General features: G+C 42.4%; 1 protein-coding gene across 1 annotated transcript; it reads right to left on the bottom strand.

Moving 5' to 3' along the window:
• Window positions 1–333: 333 nt before the first annotated feature.
• On the bottom strand, window positions 334–17,377 carry adra1aa (adrenoceptor alpha 1Aa). The gene is made up of 3 exons (XM_088995541.1): window positions 17,235–17,377; window positions 12,916–14,503; window positions 334–3,368 (listed from the first exon to the last, which is right to left on the bottom strand). The coding sequence occupies exons 2-3, from the start codon at window positions 13,811–13,813 to the stop codon at window positions 2,806–2,808; spliced, it is 1,461 nt and encodes a 486-aa protein (XP_088851667.1). The 5' UTR covers window positions 13,814–14,503; window positions 17,235–17,377; the 3' UTR covers window positions 334–2,805.
• Between the last annotated feature and the right edge of the window lie 2,542 nt (window positions 17,378–19,919).

Raw genomic sequence — 19,919 nt, 5'->3', positions numbered from 1 at the left:
CACAGTTTCTAATCTTAATCAGTAACCAAAAAATGTCATATTTTGGAGATATTTTTTTCATTGACTCTTTCCACTGGGAACCGTTTGGGCCCTTTCTGTTCCAACAGGACTGCACTGCTCTTCAGAGCGCAAAGTGAGCTTCATAAAGACGCGTTCCGATGTGTTGGTATGGAAGAACTTCAATTCCCTGAAGAATCGGCAAGTGTTTAATCATAACCTGGCAATACTTCCCTGTTGACGCATTCAAAGCTCCAAATTGAATCAAGGTACTCATTCCAAACTGATGTGTATAGAAAATGGCGATTATTTCAGAGAATAATAGAGAGGTGAGAATTAGGTCAGCGGTATCATCCACGGTTTTATTGCTGTTGCTACTGCCTCCCCTAATGGCATCTGTGCCGAGACGGCGTGATTTAAGGGGGTTGGAGATGTTCCAGCCAATGACAAGTACTCTGGAATCTTCCCTTTGTGAGAAAACTGTCGGTTGCGCTTGTACGATCAAACTTAATGTGCAATGGGCGAGCATGGCGTCACGATACTGTCGACATTACGCTCCTCAAGAAAGCACCCCAGAGGAAAGAAATCAACCCGACCAGCAGCGACCCTCTTGCCCTGTAGACACGCTTTGCAGTTATGATCTATCGCAGTAGTAAACATCACCATAAATGGATCATCTGACCAAAGGCAACAAGTTGCATTTGTGGATGGCAGATGGATGAGAAGAGCCTGAGACAGGAATGCCGAAGACTGTGCGTTATTTATGTTGACATCCAAATCTGCCATTTTCTTTCTTATTTTTTCTTTTAAGAGGCTCGGGGGGTGGCCAGAATTGAGGTCAGAAATCACAAGGTCAGTGAAATTCCACATGTGAATGTATTAAGACTTTCCTATTGCACATGCAAAAAAAGGGAATCTACCAATTTCTGCATATTTTGTGAAAATATGGGGAGAGATGACTGGATGTCCACTTTGGATGGGTAATTTTATCCATCCCTCCATTTTCCACACCGCTTTATCCACATTAGGGTCACAAGAGGTGCTGGAGCCTATCCCAGCCGTCTTTGGGCACTAGGCGAGGGACACCCTGAATTAATATTACAGTAATGTTTTGTTAATAAAACCATACACATGTTACCATGAAAACTTTGCGTGGCAATTACAAAGTTATTGTCATGTGAGAATGAAGTACACAAAAGTAATTTCGGAAAACTTTTGGTATAACTGGAGCACCGCTGACCTGCATTGTTAATCATGTAACAAAACAATACATTGTAACGTTATTGAGAAGTTGACTCTGTAATGCGCACACACGATACATTTCAATAAAACAAAGTTCAATGATTTATTTGGTAAACATCTTTGCCTGCTCCTCCAACAGTGATTTTTAGAGATCAATATAATCAATCAATGTCACTTTTAACTCATTTGCTGCCAGACGTGCAAAAACTCCAGTGTTTTTGTCATTGTCACTCGCATTCCAGGACCGACAGAATCTTGAGTTTTCGGATACATAAACATTCAATGCAGCCTAAGAAACTGTAGACTCACTTCACTGTCTAAGGTTCATCATCAGAAAAAAGGAGTTAATTCCTAAATTATATGGGTCTGGAGTTATATGAGCTTGTAATGAGGGCGGCTGTCCTAAATACAGTGATACCTCAGCTCACGAACTTAATTAGTTCCCAGAAAGTGTGTGTAAGGTGAAAAGTTTGTCTGCCGAACATTAATTTCCCATTGGAAACCATTAAAAATGCGAATGATTCGTTTCCAGGTTCCCATAAAACATAATTTTCTACTAAATAAGCCTTAAAACTATATACAATATACCCAATTTTATGTATAATAAATGTGCTATTGTATTGTAATTAAAGAAATAAACTACTGTATTATAAAGTCGTTTTATTTACCTTTGTGATGGTCGTTAATGTTGTTGCCTCTCGACGATCCGAGTGAAGTTGGCGTACTTTCTCGGTGATAATACCCTCACTCACACGGTCCCCTGCTAGCTGCTTTTCGGGAATCCAAACCAACAGAAGTTTGTAAACCTCTTTTATGACCTGAGACATTGCTTAGACAACACAGAAACACCCTTAGCCACACGTAGCAATGGTTGACTTAGCGTACTGGTACAGGGACGCTAAGTCACACAAACGCACACCTCGTTTATAATTTTGTTTCCTCTTCAGCTTTATACCAGCCTGTGGTGGGGTCTTTTTTCGGTCCCATAAGAGCAAAAGTGACCACCGGCCACCGTGGTGCTGTTCGACCGTGCGGTTTTGTGTTCATCCGCCGAAAACTAGTCCGCCAGCCACCGAGGCGCTATGTGGTTTGGTTCGTCCGCCGAAAACGAGTTTGTCTGCCAAGATTATACTCTCGCAAATTTCATGTTCGTGAGGCGAAACGTTTCGTGTCTGAAGCGTTCGTATGCGGAGGTATCACTATATACAATTTTACACGTTACAATGTACATTATGTCTACACAACATGAATTGATAAAAGTATTGATTTTTATCAACAAGTTGTTGTTTAAAGGGTCAACAACAGCTGAAGCTCGAACAAAGCGGTAACATGGAAAAAGGAAGATACTGCCCCCTTGTGGCAGGGAAACACATTGCCGGAGGCCATGGCCAGTGCTTTATCGGCACCCAAACAAGAAAAAAATAAAAGCCGAACAAATTCGGGAATGGTGCGCTCTACGTCATATTTTCAATTCCCGATTAAATTTGGGAATGGCAGTGAATGAGTTAAAAAGGCAAAACTGCTGGCTGAAGTCAATACATTTGCTTTCACGTGACAATACAGTGGTTAGACAGGCTCGCCTTTATCCGACAAGGCTAGCTGATGGATTTTAATGGTGGGAACTTTTCCCACCTGACAGGTGTGTGTGCGATTTGCCTGCGGGGGACTCGCACCACTTGGGACGCAGCAGCAGGTCCGTTGGAATCTTTTACTACAAAGTTTAGCCACTTCTCTGCTTTTGTCAGCTGGTCTGGTTCCCCCAGCGGGATTGTCTGAAAAAACATTCCACTCTCCGCTATCCCGTGAGGACGGAGTCCTGGACCGATCAACGGGAGAGGAGGGGCTGAGGCGATCAGATGGTCCCCCGTGAGCAAGGTTCAAAGTCAGGGTCTGGTTGTGGTTGCACATTTGACTCTGGTCCACAGCCAGTTGATGATGATGATGTTGATAATGATGCTGCCTTGGACTGGCTTTCAGACAGGGGGCCCCGAGTAAACTCTGGAAGGCCTTTTTAAACTCCTGATTGGAGCAGGGATAAATGATGGGGTTGATGCAGCTGTTGAAGTAGCCCAGCCAGAAGGTGATCTTGAAGACTGTATCTGGTGGTCGATAAGCAGGGAAGATGGCGCCTGTGGGAAGACATGAAACGCCACAGTATCATCAAACAGATAAATTCAGGCTCACCTCTGATGATTACACTCGATTCGGACCAAAAGTCTAATGATCTGAATGCTCTGAATCAGGGGTCATCAACATGGTTCCTGTGAGCACCAGGTTGCCCTCATTGACCAAAAACGTAGGCCTGTTCTCAACATTTTGGAGCTCACCAATGATGGTGCATTGTGGTTTTCTGTTAATATTGTGTAAATAATCGTTTGAAAATGCAAAAACTGACAGATTTATCGAAAGAAAGTGTTGATATTTATCTTCTGTTTCTGACTAACCGTGAGAAAGACACGATTGGCATCGTCACATAAATGACTTTAGTTATTACAAATAATGATGAAAGTTTGCGCGCATTTTCATATTTTGCACATGTCTCTCGAACCGGCAGCCCTTCCCACTAAACAGAAGTGAGAAAGAATCTTTCAAATTTCATAAAGTTTGGGGACCCATATGCTGTAAGTGTAGTTCCGGTGTGAGGAGGTTTCCTGACCTTTATTGAATCAAGACATTTTTACACTGGTCATTATCTCATGACATCACAATTAAAAAATAGATTATAAAGGTGAAACAAAAAGCGTCTGCAATCTAATGGAAGAACATTTAATTAATCCTGCCTGTCATGATACAATGCTGCCATAAATAGATAAACAAACGTCCTCACAAATAGATAAACAAACATCCTCAAGTAAAATCCTCACGACCAAGTCCAAGGATGCCAAAATGACTGCAATGACAAGCCACCTAAATCTCGCACCAATGGAATACATTGGGCCCTATTTTGGAAGACAAGCACATCTTCATGTTGAGGCAAATCTACATTTGGGAATTTGGCAAAGCATGCTGAGCCTCATTTGGCTTTCCGGCAGAACAAGGGCCCCTTGCATACTGGTCAATTGGGTGACAACATGTAGACTAGATTTTAGACTCAGTGAAATCAGGTCTGAGTTGTGTTCCAGGGTGCTGTAACGTGATTTCGGTGGATTTGATCCAGGTACAGGCAGACATATTGTCCACCTCGGTGATATGTTTTCATATTTCATTCATAAATTAGAGAATACGGGCATTGAACCTTCTGATTCATTGTAGAAATATTTCATTATTATTGTTATGATTAGTTTTTTTCATGAAATGCTTTCTACCCTATCTACGCCAAGGCATCCAACTGGATGTAATTCGCAAGTGAAGATCTTCCTGTAGCTCCTTGCAAATCTACTTTGCAACATTTTATGTACAACATTTGTAGATGCGTACCACTGAATTTAAAGGGAATGAAGGGAGATGTTTCAATTGGCCAGGAATACGTCTGTGTAAGCTCTCAGTCGTACAGGAGTGGTCCATCGATGAGAAGGTTTCATCAGCCGTCATCTGCATAGGGCTAAACTAATACCAACTAGCATTGAAGGTAGAGAAAATGAGTCTAAACATATCAGGAGAGCACTCACTAACTGTGGGTACCCTCAGTGGTCATTTAACAAATGTCAGAAAGAAAGAATAGGGAATGAAACCAATAATTCTCAAGATACAAAAAGGAGAGGAGTAGCAGTACCTTACATTGCAGGAGTTTCTGAAAAATTACAAAGAGTCCCTTGGCAACATAAAATTCCAACTTATTTCAAACCGATAAACACGTTAAGGCAAAAATTAGTGCATCCAAAAGATAGGCTACCAAATGAAAAACAAAGTAATGTAGTTTATTCCATACATTGTAAGAATGAAAATTGTAAAGAGCAGTACATTGGGGAGACTCAACAAATTCTCAAAAAAAGACTTTATCAACATTGCAGGGATAATACAAGTGGGCCTCAATCGGCAGTACATTTGCACCTAAAAGCTAGCAACCACTCATTTGACGACAATGAGGTTAAAATCTTAGCGAAAGAACATAGATGGTTTGAAAGGGGGGTAAAAGAAGCGATTCTTATAAAACAACAAAATCCTTCATTAAACCGGTCTGGTGGGGTGAGGTTCAATTTGGATCGTTCATACAATAGCCTGCTTAGGTTAGGCAACATTCGTTATGCTGATGAGGTGATACCGGTGGGCGTGGGGGAAATAAGCCAGTCGTTAGTCAGGAATGTAGGAACAATCAGTGGGGCCACAGGGAGGGGTCCTCTCCTCCCCCCAACCTGAGAGTAGGGACCTATCATAGCTGTGTCTGGCGCCACCATGCCTGGACATTAGGGATATATAAATAGGGCCGATACGACCAGTCAGACTTTAGTTCGCTGACGAAGCCTCTTGGATAGGAGGCGAAACGTCCGAAACCTTCAAAATTGTACAGATGACGGCTGAAGAAACCTTCTCATCAATTGGCCAGGAATTATGTCAACTGTCCATCTTCAGTCGCACAATGGCGCAAACACCAATTTCGAAGAAAACTCTACTTGTGCGCACAAATTGACACATAGGGGTCCATGCATTATATTGATGAGCAAAAAGTGTATTTATCGTTAAGGCAATTTGCCATGCTTACCTTTGATTCCTGCTTCATTCCTGCTTCATTAATAAATGACCCTAACATGTATCCAGGTGAAATACAAGATTCCCCCTTGTGAATGATGTGGATTAGAGACTGCCTTGCACCCGCAATCTCATTAGTGTGGGATACTATCCTTACTGTACATCGTAAAGTTGGGCCGCACAATTAGGGGGTTCCTATTCATATATATTTAAGTCATTCATTTAATTCATTTCCACAATGGTTCTAAGGAATTGTTGCACGCTCTTTTCAAATTTATGTTCGGCTGTGAATCACAGGGCAAACGATGACAAACCATGACAGTATTTAGTTACATATATCAATTTGATGTTGATATTCTGATTCTTATTAATTGCCCCTGGTCCATAAATGTTGTGTGCATAGGCTATTATTATTCAAATATCTTGGTGAAACACACAATGTTGTAATTTAGTAGTCCCGATGAAAACAAATATTTTATGCACTGGGGAATTTTGGCCATATGACAAGGCCAGAGTGTGTTATGGGATTTGTCTGTCAACTATGTGCCCAGAACATTGGGGAGAAGCTGGCGTGTGAGAGGCTTTATTGGACAGGTTACTGCAGATGTCAAACACAGGCTTTGAAAAATGAGATTGCGATACAGAGGTAGATAGAAAGACAGGTGAAGAGAGCTTGGGAGCTCACCGTAAAGGTCTATCATTTTATCCCCAGATGGACTAAACCAAAAAGACCTCTGTTATTGCCTGTACTCGTGGTAGTTTCATTTTTGGCTTGGCAAGAGTCATCAAGCATCGTTGCCTTGTGTGCAACAGGTTGTCAAGATGTTTGCGTCACTTGTGTCATGTGTCAGATGACGTCTTCAGCTTGTTAAAAATATGATCAGCACGATCAAAATAGAAACGCGTTGGGGGGAAAACATGTTAAACAGTGAACTGATGCACAGCCAGACATGCAAATATGTGTCCACTCAAGTGCCAGGGTTTTTGTCATTGTCACTTGAATTTCAGGACCCACAGAATATTGAGTTTTAGGATTACATAAACATTCAATACAGCATTAGAAACCTTAGACACTCTTCTTTCATCAAAAAACAAAGAGTTAATTCCTAAATTATATGGGTTTGGAGTTGTATGAGCTTGAAATGAGGGTGGCTGTCCAAAATCCAATGCAATACATACATATTGGTTTATATAGCGCTTTAACAACAGCTGAAGCTGGAACAAAACACCAACATGAAAAAAAGAGGTGCTGCCCCCTTGTGGAAAAGAAAAAAAACATTGCCAGAGGTCATGGCCAGCGCGTTATCGGCACTCAAGCATGAAAAAATAAAACCCGAACAAACTCAGGAATGGCGCTCTACGTCATATTTTCAATTCCCGAATAAATTCATGAAAGGCTGTGAATGAGTGAACAGCCAGTTGAAACATTGTGTTCTTAACTGAATATCTGTCACTAAATGTGCAAACTGAACACAAAACACATGCTCTATTTGAAATGTTTCTTTTACTGTTCTTGCCATCCACTGAGTAAGGTTATTTAATTGCAAGAAATACACCCCCATACTCCAACACAATCACCCAAAAAAACTGGAGCGCAATAAACCTCTATCCTGAATCTGCAACTGCAATAACCCAAACATCAGAACCTTAATGGACTTTTTCTGCAATATCGTACATATGTATTGTACTGCATAGTCAGGACATCGTGTTAATATATAACATGTAGATTGTTGCTATTCCTTTCATTATGTTATGTTTCATTCTTTCTTTGAAAAAAAAAAAAAAATCATACGATATACAGTGTAGAGTAAGCCTTTAGTATGTATATATTTTAGAGTATAGTACAATGGTTTGTGTTAGTGGACATTTTAGCCATTTTCACATTGTAATAACAGATTTATTGATTTCATCAGAAGTGGGCATTCCTCCAGTGCTGAAGAAAGTTTTGTCACTCTGTCACTGACCGGTTGCACATTTTGCTGACAAATGACAGAAACACGCCTCACCTGCATCATGTGGTATGAATACAAGCAGAGTTGCTTTCACTGGCAGTAATCCCTTGCCACTTTGCACTTCACATTTTGCGGAGGTGAGTGCCAAAGTGCAGCCTTCATAAAATATATATACTGTACATCAGTGACGTGCGGTGAGGTTCATGGCTGGTGAGGCACTGACGTCATCACAGTCAGATTTACAAACACATGAACTCTATATAGAGTAGCTTATTCACCATTTGATTGGCAACAGTTAACGTGTTTTGTTTAAAATGTTATGTCCACATTCTTTATAGAAACTGTAGCATAGAAAAAAACATTGTTATCGTGTTACCTTTACTTATAAATGAAGTCCATGCGCCGCTCCTTCTGAAGAAAGGCAGCTATACCTTCTTTGTAGAAGCCTTCCTTATCTTCAGTCTCTATTTCTTTCAATTTAGATATGTAATCCACGGTTCTAAAAATAAGGCCAAGCAACACGAAAAAAATGACTGGATGGTTGCACTTAACTTGCGAACTGTTTACTGTAGCTTGCTCTTACTAATTCTATTATTCTGCAGCCAAGGAGGCGCAAGAAGAATCTGTAATCACCAGCGCCCCCTGTCATGAGGCAGGAGAACTGTGTGCCTCACATGTGCACACAATTTTGATAAAAATAAAATAAACACTGTAGTACAGTGTTTATAATGTAAAGTGGCTCTACATTGTATACACCAGCTAATCTGTAGACATTTAGTTTATATACTAAAAGTATTTGAACACTTTAATAACGATATGCAGAGGGACAGCAATGCGGTCTCACTGCAGAGCAAGCCAGCACAGTTCGCATAGTGATTGCGCAATCCATGGTGAGGCTCAGCCGGCTGCTGCCTCATTGCTCGTCTCCACTTAGTATTTGAACGATAAATGTGAAAATTCGGCGATTTTGAAAAAAAAAATCCAAAAATGGTGAAGTTAAATGGAAAAGAACTTTTAAGTACAAATCACTAAATAAATATAACTGTTAAATAATCCCAACACAAAAAACAAAAAATACATTTTGGGTTTTGTATACATCAAAGGGAAGGAGTGACAGCTGAGACAAAGGCATGAATGACAGCCAAAACAGTTAGGTAAGGGTTTTTTCTTCACTAAAAAGACAATTGTCTAATAATAAAAGTACAAATAAAACACAAAGTACATAATAAGAAGACAACCTAGACGGGTGCCCAGGCTGGTGACAAATGACAGACCTGCAAAATTTAGCAAAATGTAGACACCTGCATTTAAAGAGCAAGATCGTATATTTTTTGATTCGTAAATAAACTTAAATGCAAGAAAAATCTATACATTTGTTACAATAGTATAAGATCAACTATGTGTACAATACAACTCTTTACAATGTGGAGCTTTATTGCAAATTATGGGTGAATCTATTTTTTGTTTTTTGTTAGAGTCTCAATGCATATTATTCCTTTGCACTGAATTGTCATAGATGCCACCCCTTTTGAAGAGCCTATTGATATACGTATTGAGATGATTCAACGAGCAAGGAAGGAAACTGTGTTATCCCATATTGCAGATAGAGGTTGACTGGACTTGTGGGTGAGGATGTTGGGATTTGGGTGCAGGTAAAGCTCTTTGAAAAAAGTTGTTCACTTTTCTTCTAGTTCAAACGATTTGCATTTGTTCATTTTCTTTTTTTAACCATATCTCTGGATAAATATAGCAGTTTACCCCCAAAATTTATTGAACCAGTACAGGTTTTACGTTTTACTTTTTAAGTCTCACAACACACTTACACACTTACACACACACACACCAATATACACAAGTACACACACACACACACACACACACACACACACACACACACACACACACACACACACACACACACACATATATATACAGTATATCTATACATATATATATATATATATATATATCCCTTAGAGATAATGTGAGAAGCTCAGTCATCCGGAAGGGCTCAAAGTCGAGCCGCTTCTCCTCCACATCGAGAGGAGCCAGATGAGGTGGCTCGGGCATCTGATTAGGATGCCTCTGGATGCCTCCCTGGTGAGGTGTTCTGAGCATGCCCCACTGGCAGGAGACCCCGGGGACGACCCAGGACACGCTGCAGAGATTATGTCTCCCAACTGGCCTGGGAATGCCTCGGGATCCGCCAGGACGAGCTAGAAGAAGCGGCAGGGGAGAGGGACGTCTGGGCTTCCCTACTGAAGCTGCTGCCCCTGCGACCCGACCTCGGATAAGCGGCAGAAGATGGATAGATGGATGGATGGATGGATATATATATATATATATATATATATATATAATAATAATAATAATAATAATAATACATTTTATTTCAAACGCCTTTCAAAACACCCATGGACACTTTACAATAAAAACAATAGAACACAGCACATAACAATAGCTCTGCATCCCATCGTGGTGAGACGGGCAGAGGGCACATAGAGGTGAAGGGAGGATGAGGATCTGAGGGACCGAGAGGGAACAGAGATTTCAAGCAGGTCAGAAAGATAGGGAGGAGCAAGGTTATGGATGGCTTTGAAAGTAAACAGAAGTATTTTGAATTCGATACGATGTTTAACCGGTAGCCAGTGGAGTTGCTGGAGTACAGGGGTGATGTGGTGAAAGGAGGGGGTTTTAGTGATGATCCGGGCTGAAGAATTTTGGACGAGTTGGAGTTTATGGAGAAATTTCTGATTGACACCGAAGAGAAGTGCGTTGCAATAATCGATGCGGGAGGTGACAAGACTGGAATATGGATATGTGTAATATATATCTCATTGCACTTCAGATCAGATCAAAGAAGCGGATCTGATAATTGAGATGATACATTATATGTCATGTTACGTTATAATGTATTATACAATTAGTGACTGTTGTTACATTTGATACCAATTCTGACTATAGCCATCCATTGCTCATAGCATGAAATGGACAAATTTAAAAGAACATCATAGGTGGTGGGTCACAAATGTATTCAAAAATAATGGCAGCTGGCTGTAGTTTCTTTTCATCGAGAGATTACAGAGATCACAGGCAGTGATCTCCAACTCCTGTCCTCGCGGGCCACTACCCTGCGTGATTTATAGATTTCCCCCCTCCAACACAACTGATTGAAATGTTCAGCTCTGCAGAACCATGATCACAGTCTTGATCATTTAAATCGGGTAAACTGAAGGGAGGAAACATGTAACCCATGCAGGATAGTGAACCCAACGAACAGCGTTTGACACCTGTGCACTGTAAATAAATGACATGGAAAAAAATAAAGTACAGCTTAAAAAGATGAGAAAAAGACGAATACAATAAGAAATGCATTGTTCAATAATAGGAATCCTACAATCGGGATGCAATTGTAAATAACTGCAAACGGAAATGGCCTTGGGAAGCTTCCAAAAGAAGAAATATTTTGCGTGATAAATACTGTCAAATAATTTCAACAGCTGTCATTAAAGTCTTCACTGCAAAAGGAACTTGTGTTTCCGAAAAGGCCTTTAAACTTTTGACTATTTGTGATACCTTACATCAGTCATCAAATTCCTTTGCTAATTAATCAACATTTTTCTTGGACTGGTCTCATCTTTGCACATCCGGTATGCTATGCAAGGCTGGTGATAGGTGTGACTTTCCCGGAGGCTTGTCCCCATGAAGTAAGTAGACATTAGTAAAGTCTAATATTGTCTCTGATGGCTCTGCTGGTCTATTTCTAAAACTGTTTTAAAGGATAACCGACACCATTTTTTTGTTTGCTAACTGACATCAGAAAAACGGTTTATAGCATCTAAAATACCCAAAACACCCAGGCTGATATTTTTAGTCAAATGCAAAACACAAATAAAAATGACTTAAAGTGTGCTAAAACTGCAACAAATTGAGCTTTTTAGAAAGTCCCGTCCCCAGTTCGTGACGTCACGCCAAGACGTCTTGCCTTGCTTGAGAATCAAAACAATGGCTTCAGATTCGGAGAAGATGCTTTCTTGTTACTCATCCAGTTATGAAAATGATTCAAATAGTTCTGAAGAGAAAAGCATCAATGTTTGCAATTGATTAAAGGAGTCCTCCCATATCAATGACAGCAATGTTGGACCCAGAAAATGCAAAAGATGGCGCCCAAGGGCCGTTGCAAATGAGCTGATTTGTCTGCTGGGAATTTCTGTCAGCTCGTATCAAATAGTAGTGTTGGTGCAAAACACAACGATTAACCATCGCATTATTTATGTTTTCCTTCTAATTTCGCCATCAAAAATCGATCAACACGAAGTTTTCAGACCAAAAAAAGTACCCCAAAATGCATTGTGTGTCGCTTTCTCGGTTAGGAGGCGTCACGTGGAGATCGTCACGTGGTGATCGTCATCAACTCGAAAACAAGACTTCCTGAATTCAGCGCGAGTCTTAAAAGGTCAAATATCGCTATATGCGGTGGAATCATTTGAAGTGATTTTACAAATTATGGACACAACTTGTCCGGAGGCGTCGGTTGTCCTTTAAATGATCCATCGACAGGGTCAGAGAACGCTGGATTGTCACCTCACCCATGGAGCTGCGTGTACAGTATGCGAGCATTGCTTACCGCCATGAATACGCTTGAAGACGTCAGCTATCTCCAAGATTTCTATAGAGCCTCTTAAATATGCGTCTAACTGGCCAGGTTGATGGCTTTGTAGGTGTAGAGGTTATTCAGCTTCTCTGCATGTGGATTTTATTGACCGAGTAGCATTTGAATCGCTGTCATTGAACTTTTAAATCGGCTCGTTCATAAAACGCTCCCGGGGTTATAAAACAATGCATGGTTATCAAATGTGATTGTCTTGTCTCTTTATGTGCGCTGTGACGGACTGGTGACTAGTGCAGGGCGTTGTCTGCTTTTTGCCTCAAATTGGCTGAACTGAATTCACGGATGACATTGCCAACGTTGGAGCATTCGGTTACGTTTCGGCGTACCTAATCCTGGCAGCCGCTGAACAACACACTTAAACTTTTGAAGAGAGCTGAGAGTTAATGATTAAGAATAGCACAGAAGCAAAGAGAAGATGATACTCACTGATGGGGAGGACCAGGAAAAACGGCAGCCAGCACAGCACAAAGCAGCCCACGACGATGCCCAACGTCTTAGCGGCCTTCTTCTCCCGAGAGAACTTGAGCAATCGCAGGGCAAAATGCGTACGACTGCGAAGGGCCTCGTCGTCACTTGCACTTGTGTTGCCACGATGGATCCTGAGTATAACAAACTCGGAATCCAACTTCTCTGTCTTGTGACCCTCCCTCAGCCCCTGGCTCTCTTTGTGAGCCACCACATACACCCTGCAGTACATGGCCAGGATGATGGCCAGGGGGAGGTAGAAGGAGCCCACGGCGGAGAAGATAGCGTAGGCCGGCTCCTCCGTGATCTTGCAGATGGATTCGTCATCCGGCACCGGCTCCTTCCAGCCAAACAGAGGACCGATGGATATGATGACTGACAGCACCCACAGCAGCATGACAGCCAGCAGGGCCCTGCGTTTTGTCATGATAGCCGGATGGCGTAGCGGGTAGCTGACCCCAATGTAGCGATCCACAGATATCACGCACAGGCTCATTATTGAGGCTGTGCAGCAGAGCACGTCAACAGCTGCCCAAACATTGCAAAAGACCCGACCAAACACCCACCGGTCCAGGATCTCAAATATGGCAGAGAAGGGCAGTACCGTAGAGCTTAGGAGCAGGTCTGCTATCGCAAGATTAACAATGAAATAATGCGTCACTGTACGCAGGTGTCGGTGGCAAACGACTGAGAGGATAACCAGGATGTTCCCAACGACTCCAAACACGATGAAGACGCCGAGCACCGAGCCCAGACCAACGGCCTTGATCACGCTGAGTTCTGGAGGCAGCACCTGGCTGCAGTTGGAGCAGTTTTGAGTCAGAGGAACCGGCGTCATTTTGTGTAGCGCAGGCACCATCTTTCCCGCGACCACACTGGGGCCGAGCTGACTCTGTATGCAGCCTCTGTTGGACCACAGCGCGCAGCTTTGAGTTTAGATATTAGCACATGTCATAAATGGAAGTAGTCAGCCTTGACAATACCCAGTGCGAAAGATGTTGTTGCTGAATCATTGCTAACCCCATTATGCAATCACAAGATGCATGCGACAACATAATGAGAAGAGCCTAATATATTGAAGTGTAAATCCTCCTTGAAACATGTTCATGTTCCATATTGAAAATTAGTTCAAATGGGGAAAGGGGATGCCATCTTTAAGGTACCTGTAACTGACATGCAGCTACCATTTTACAGTTTGTTTCTTGTCCCTTTGTTGTCGTGTTTGTTGTGCGGTTTCGGTGTCATAAATTGTATTTAGTTGAAGGTGTGAAAATGTCTTTGATGTGCTTTTGCGATTGCTGCCAGAAATGGGGTGGGGAATGCCCTTAGGGCACAAAACTCTGGTGCAAAAAGTCAGTGTATAGCTTTTTTCAATCCAATCCAGTCAGTTTCAAATCCAGGTGTCGAGTTTTAGTCTTCAAAGAAAAAAAATTGAAGCCCATGACACAATTGCAAGTGGGTGCAGTCAGGTTCCAGACTCCTGCTGTTGACTGGTGGATTCATTCTAGTGTGAATACAGCAGTCATAGAACAGTTGCAGCATTCAGGACCTATGAAAGGAAATAGGAAATTAAAACTGACATTCATCAGAATACAAAGGCAGCTGTCCCCGTTCTTTTTTGTGTGCATTGTTTGCCTCACTCCCCTTCTGTGAGTTGAACCCTTCATTACAATGGAGAAGAGGCAATGTTTAAGGCGCAACCAGACAGATCTATGTGACTGTGTTATGTTCAGATTTAAAAAAAAAACCTGATCCAAAATTATAGATGAAAGAAACAATTTTAAAAATCCCCTCAGTTGATCTAGAAAATATCACAGAAGTATAATGCAGCACAACAAAAAAAATATGGAAAAGTGATGATATAGTCTCATACATTGAAGAGAGATGCAGGATTTCGAAGAACCCAAGGCACCCGTGAATCACCGCTATGGCGTCTGTGTAGTGAAATCAATTGAAATGGTTAAAATCAGACAATCTATAAATGGTGAGAGGTGAAAGCATCATCTCGTCAGTCCTCTCGTGTCTCTCCCTCTCTCCCTTCCTCGCCGCACTATTAACCACTGACATTTTGCCGCAAATCTCAATACTGCACAGAAGGCTCTTTGGAGTGTTTGATGGACTCCGCGTTGCTGATAAGTTCTGCTGTGTGCTCGCCTCACTCAAAGTATGGAATAGCTTGCATCTAGAGGTCATTGAGAACCAGCAGCTCAGCGCCTCTTCCACCCATACTGCCCCAAAGATGTATGTGTCTGCTGAAGTGTGCATTGCCTTAGAGGAGACAACAAAAGTAATATGTAAATGCTTGTCCTCTGTGCCATTTCACAAGACAGTTTCTCCAGACTTGACACGTTGCAATGAAATTGTTTAGTCTATATTTATACAATGCATGGCATTTGCCAAGCTGAAGGAACTCATTTTTAGATCATTAATAGTCCATGCTTGCAATCAAGATTGCTTTGCAAATGTTTGAATGGTCCATTTTATCAAATCAAACACATTTCTTATATATATATATATATATATATATATATATATATATATATATATATATATATATATATATATATATATATATATATATATATATACATATACAGTGAGACCTCAACTTACAAACACCTTATCTTACAAACTTTTCGTCTTACAAACGTCAAATTTATGAAAATTCAACCTTATAATAAGCACTATTTTCACAATACACACCCACCACGGCTGGCGGAGTGATCTTCGGCGGAAGCACACGACCGAACAGCACCAGAGGTTCAGTTACCAACAGTCCTTATGGAAGGTGACTCTCCTTCCATAAGCCATCAACGACCATCAAAAAGGTAAATAAAACTTTATTTTACAGCACAGTTTATTTCTTTAATTACAGTCCTCGTGTAATGTGCCTCTCTTTCCAAACAGCACAACGCCATTCCATCAAGCCATCAATGACCATCACAAATGTAAATAAAGTGACTTTATGATACAATGCAGTGTATTTCTTTCATTACAATACAATGGCACATTTATTGGAAAATAGAATAAGGTATGTTGTGTGTAGTTTTAAGGCTTATTTAGTTGAAAAGTATATTTTATGGAAACCCGGGAATGGATTATTCCCATTTTAATGGTTTCCTATGGGAATTTCTTTTTTGAGATACACACTTTTCGCCTTACACACTATGTCTGGGAACCAATTAAGTTCGTAAATTGAGGTCTCACTGTACTGTATAGTGTCAACGTGTAGCCCACACAGTTCATCTCTATTCAAGTGCCTTTCCTTTTATAATCTCTCAAAGTGTTAGAAAGCAAATTTGTGAACTTAACAGACACACACCAATAACACGTAGCTTGCTAATGAGCAGGCACTGTGATTCACAATAATGTCAAGGACATTTTGAGGCATATGGTCACTCCATGGGTGCAGTTATTTTTAAGTGGACGAGTAAACATCCAGTTTGGCTCAGTTGCAATTGCCGCCTCACGCAGGGTAAGCAGGGCCTGCTGTGCATTGGCTTACAGACACTTGGTAAAGAGTCCTCCTTAAAAATGACAGAGCCAGGGTCTCAAGGCCATCATTATACAGTACTTTTGCCGGGCAGTGAGCCATACAGTACATTTTTAGAATTAAACATTATTTTCAATGAGAATCCCAGCATGTCACTCCATTAAGGCAAATCTGAGTCTAACAATATTATATTGACTCATGGGGAAAAAAGGCATATTAGTGTACCCATAAAAAACACTGTGTACGAAGCTTGCAGATTTATACCACTGATGCATAATGAATAAACGTCAACTGTAGTGTATAATTAGAAATTTACATGATTATTATTATTATGTAGGTATATTTTAGCTGCTCTTGTGACTTGTATGAGATCGTGCCATGGTGGCCGGTGAGTGTGCTCCCTGCATAGCCTCCCAAAGAGGAAACTATTTTAATATTGTGGTCAGTATATGTCACCGTGTTCTCTAAATTTCACAGGACAAAAATCGAGATGTTTTTAGAAATGCCTGAATACTGTCTAGATTCGTGTAGTAATGTGAACTGTGTGTACATATTCACATGTTGCAATTTCAGTAGCTGTTTTCGATGCGTTTCATTATCTCTTAATTAATGTCCAACTTGTAGCACATTACTTGCAAATGATTCTCGGCGATTTCGATAACATTGAAATGATGAAAAACGAGGTAATACTCTTTCCAAGTTATTTTTTTCCATTTTATTTTGGTTTTAAATAAAGCCAAAAACATAAAATGGGTGGATGAAGATGAAACAATTAAGCCGTACTAACCCGTGTCTGGTTGGAGCTTTAATATCTCTCGCCAAGACTTGGCCACATCTGCGCCCACGGAGTCTCGTAGTGCGCTAAAAGCCACACGGGTCTAGTGCACCCACCGCTAAGAAAAGCCTCAGCAGCGAATCGATTCGCTGAGCCCCCCTTCACGTACTCCCCGACACTACGAATGACGAAGAGTATTTGATGACTCTCACCTCTCATTCCTCACGCGATTGATCATCGTCCCCCATCACCTCCAGCCAATCAACCATCACAGCCCCCGCCCCCATAATTCCACACTCAGTGTACACCATTCCAACCAATCCCCCAAGTGACTTCCCATTGAGAAATATTCCAACGTAACGTCTTTCAATTTCACTGAGATTTTCAATGAAACATGCGATTGGACTATTTTTAAGACTTGACGTTTCTTTCCATAAAAAAAACTGACGACTTCCTTTATGATACGCTCGCGCTCGATGCCCTTTTCCGAGTCTATCCAAAAATTCATTCAAATGATCAGACCTCCACTTCAACCTTTGTGTGCACAATTTGTAAGTAATTGAAGCGTCTTGTCAATACTGATTAAATGGCGTGGGGGTAAAACAGACAATTGCAATTCATTTGCTATTCACGAAAGATAAGTTTGATTTCTGAAACGACTAACCCTCTATCTGTGTCTGTCTGTCTGTCTGTCTATCTGTCCGTCTCTCTCTCTCTCTCTCTCTCTCTCTCTCTCTCTCTCTCTCTCTCTCTCTCTCTCTCTCTCTCTCTCTCTCTCTCTCTCTCTCTCTCTCTCTCTCTCTCTCTCTCTCTCTCTCTCTCTCTCTCTCTCTCTCTCTCTCTCTCGGTCTCTCTCTCTGTCTCTCTGTCTCTCTCTTTCTCTCTCGGTCTGTCTCTCTTTCACTCTCTCTCTCTGTCTGTCTCTGTCTCTCTGTCTCTCTCTCTCTTCTTTTCTCTCCCTCTCTCTATCTCTTTCTCCCGTTCTCTCTGTCTCTCTCTTTCTCTCTCAGTATTTCTCTCTGTGTCTTTCCGTCTCTCTTTCCTCTCTCTCTCTTCTTTGTCTCTCTCTATCTTTCTCTGTCTGTGCCTCTGTCTCTCTCTTTTTTTCTCTCATTCTCTCTCTCTCTCTCTCTCTCTCTCTCTCTCTCTCTCTCTCTCTCTCTCTCTCTCTCTCTCTGTGTGTCTCTGTGTCTCTCTCTCTTTCTCTCTTGGTCTGTCTCTCTCTCTTTCTCTTTTTCTCCCCCCCCCCCCCTCTCTCTCTCGCTCTCTCTCTATCTATCTGTCTCTCTCTCTGCCTCTCTCTTTCTCTTTCAATTTCGTCATGGTATGATCAAGAAGTGAAGCCAAAACAATCATAAGTCAGCTGTTCGAGCTTGTCAGAAAAAAAGGTGTTGTTGTGAAACATTCTGATAAATGTCTAATCCTTCGGGCTCGGAACGCTGCCTACAAAGCTGGCGATGAGCTGGGCCTGAGAACAGCCAGGGCCAACCTGTCACGTGGCATCAGGATGGCCAAGAGACAGCACTCCAGGAGGATCGCCAACCACTTCAGAGACAGCAGAGACACCAGGAATCTGTGACGTGGGATACAGACCATCACAGACTACAAGCTCTCTCCACAGACCTGTGAGAACTCCACCACTCTGCTGAATCAGCTGAACGACTTCTTCGCCCGCTTCGAGGCAGACAACAGCACTCCAGCACAGAAGACCCCACCACCTCCCGGCGAACAGGTGCTGACACTGTCCCAGGACAGCGTGAGGCGATCCCTCAGAGGGACCAACCCACGAAAAGCCCCGGGTCCCGACGGCATTCCTGGCCGTGTTCTGAGAGACTGCGCTGTGGAGCTCACAGATGTCTTCACGGACATCTTCAACACATCTCTGAGCCAGGCTGTTGTGCCCACTTGCCTCAAAGCCACCACCATTATCCCGGTCCCTAAGAAGTCGTCCCCCACCTGCCACAATGACTACCGCCCGGTCGCACTCACTCCCATCCTCATGAAGTGCTTCGAGCGGCTAGTTTTGAACCACATCAAGGCTGCCCTCCCCCCCAGCCATGACCCCTTCCAGTTTGCATATCGGCCCAACCGCTCTACCGATGATGCCATCTCCACTGCTCTCCACACAGCGCTCACCCACCTGGAGACCAGAGACTCCTACGTCAGAATGCTGTTCATCGACTTCAGCTCAGCATTCAACACAATCATCCCCCAACATCTCACCGATAAACTGAGCAAACTGGGGATCAGCACCTCCCTGTGCAACTGGCTGCTGGACTTCCTGACGGGGAGACCACAGGCAGTCAGAGTTGGCGACAACACTTCCAGCACCATCACGCTGAACACAGGGGCCCCCCAGGGGTGTGTGCTGAGCCCCCTCCTCTTCACTCTGCTCACGCACGACTGCTCACCATCATCACCCAGCTCCAACCTCTTCATAAAGTTTGCGGATGACACGACTGTGGTGGGCCTCATCAACAACGACGACGAGACAGCCTACAGGGACGAGGTCAGCCGCCTGGCCACGTGGTGCAAGGACAACAATCTTCGTCTGAATGTGGAGAAGACGAAGGAGATTGTTGTGGACTTCAGGAGAGTGCGCCCCCAGAATGCTCCACTAACCATCGACGGTGCTGCAGTGGAGAGAGTGAGCAGCACCAAGTTCCTGGGAGTGCACATATCCGAAGATCTGTCCTG

Source organism: Hippocampus bargibanti, linkage group LG04, assembly GCF_051943395.1.
Source record: "Hippocampus bargibanti isolate YZ-2025 linkage group LG04, ASM5194339v1, whole genome shotgun sequence".
NCBI lineage: Eukaryota > Metazoa > Chordata > Actinopteri > Syngnathiformes > Syngnathidae > Hippocampus > Hippocampus bargibanti.
The sequence above is the reverse complement of the archived record's forward strand: the minus strand, read 5'-3'. Positions and strand labels throughout refer to the sequence as shown.

Bases quoted from the DNA above. Each gene is read 5' to 3' on its own strand.
- adra1aa (XM_088995541.1), bottom strand. From the start codon at position 13,813: ATGGTGCCTGCGCTACACAAAATGACGCCGGTTCCTCTGACTCAAAAC. The intron at 3,369-12,915 runs GTGAGTATCATC...GTCTTCCCACAG, and splicing joins TTTCCTGGTCCTCCCCATCA to GCGCCATCTTCCCTGCTTAT.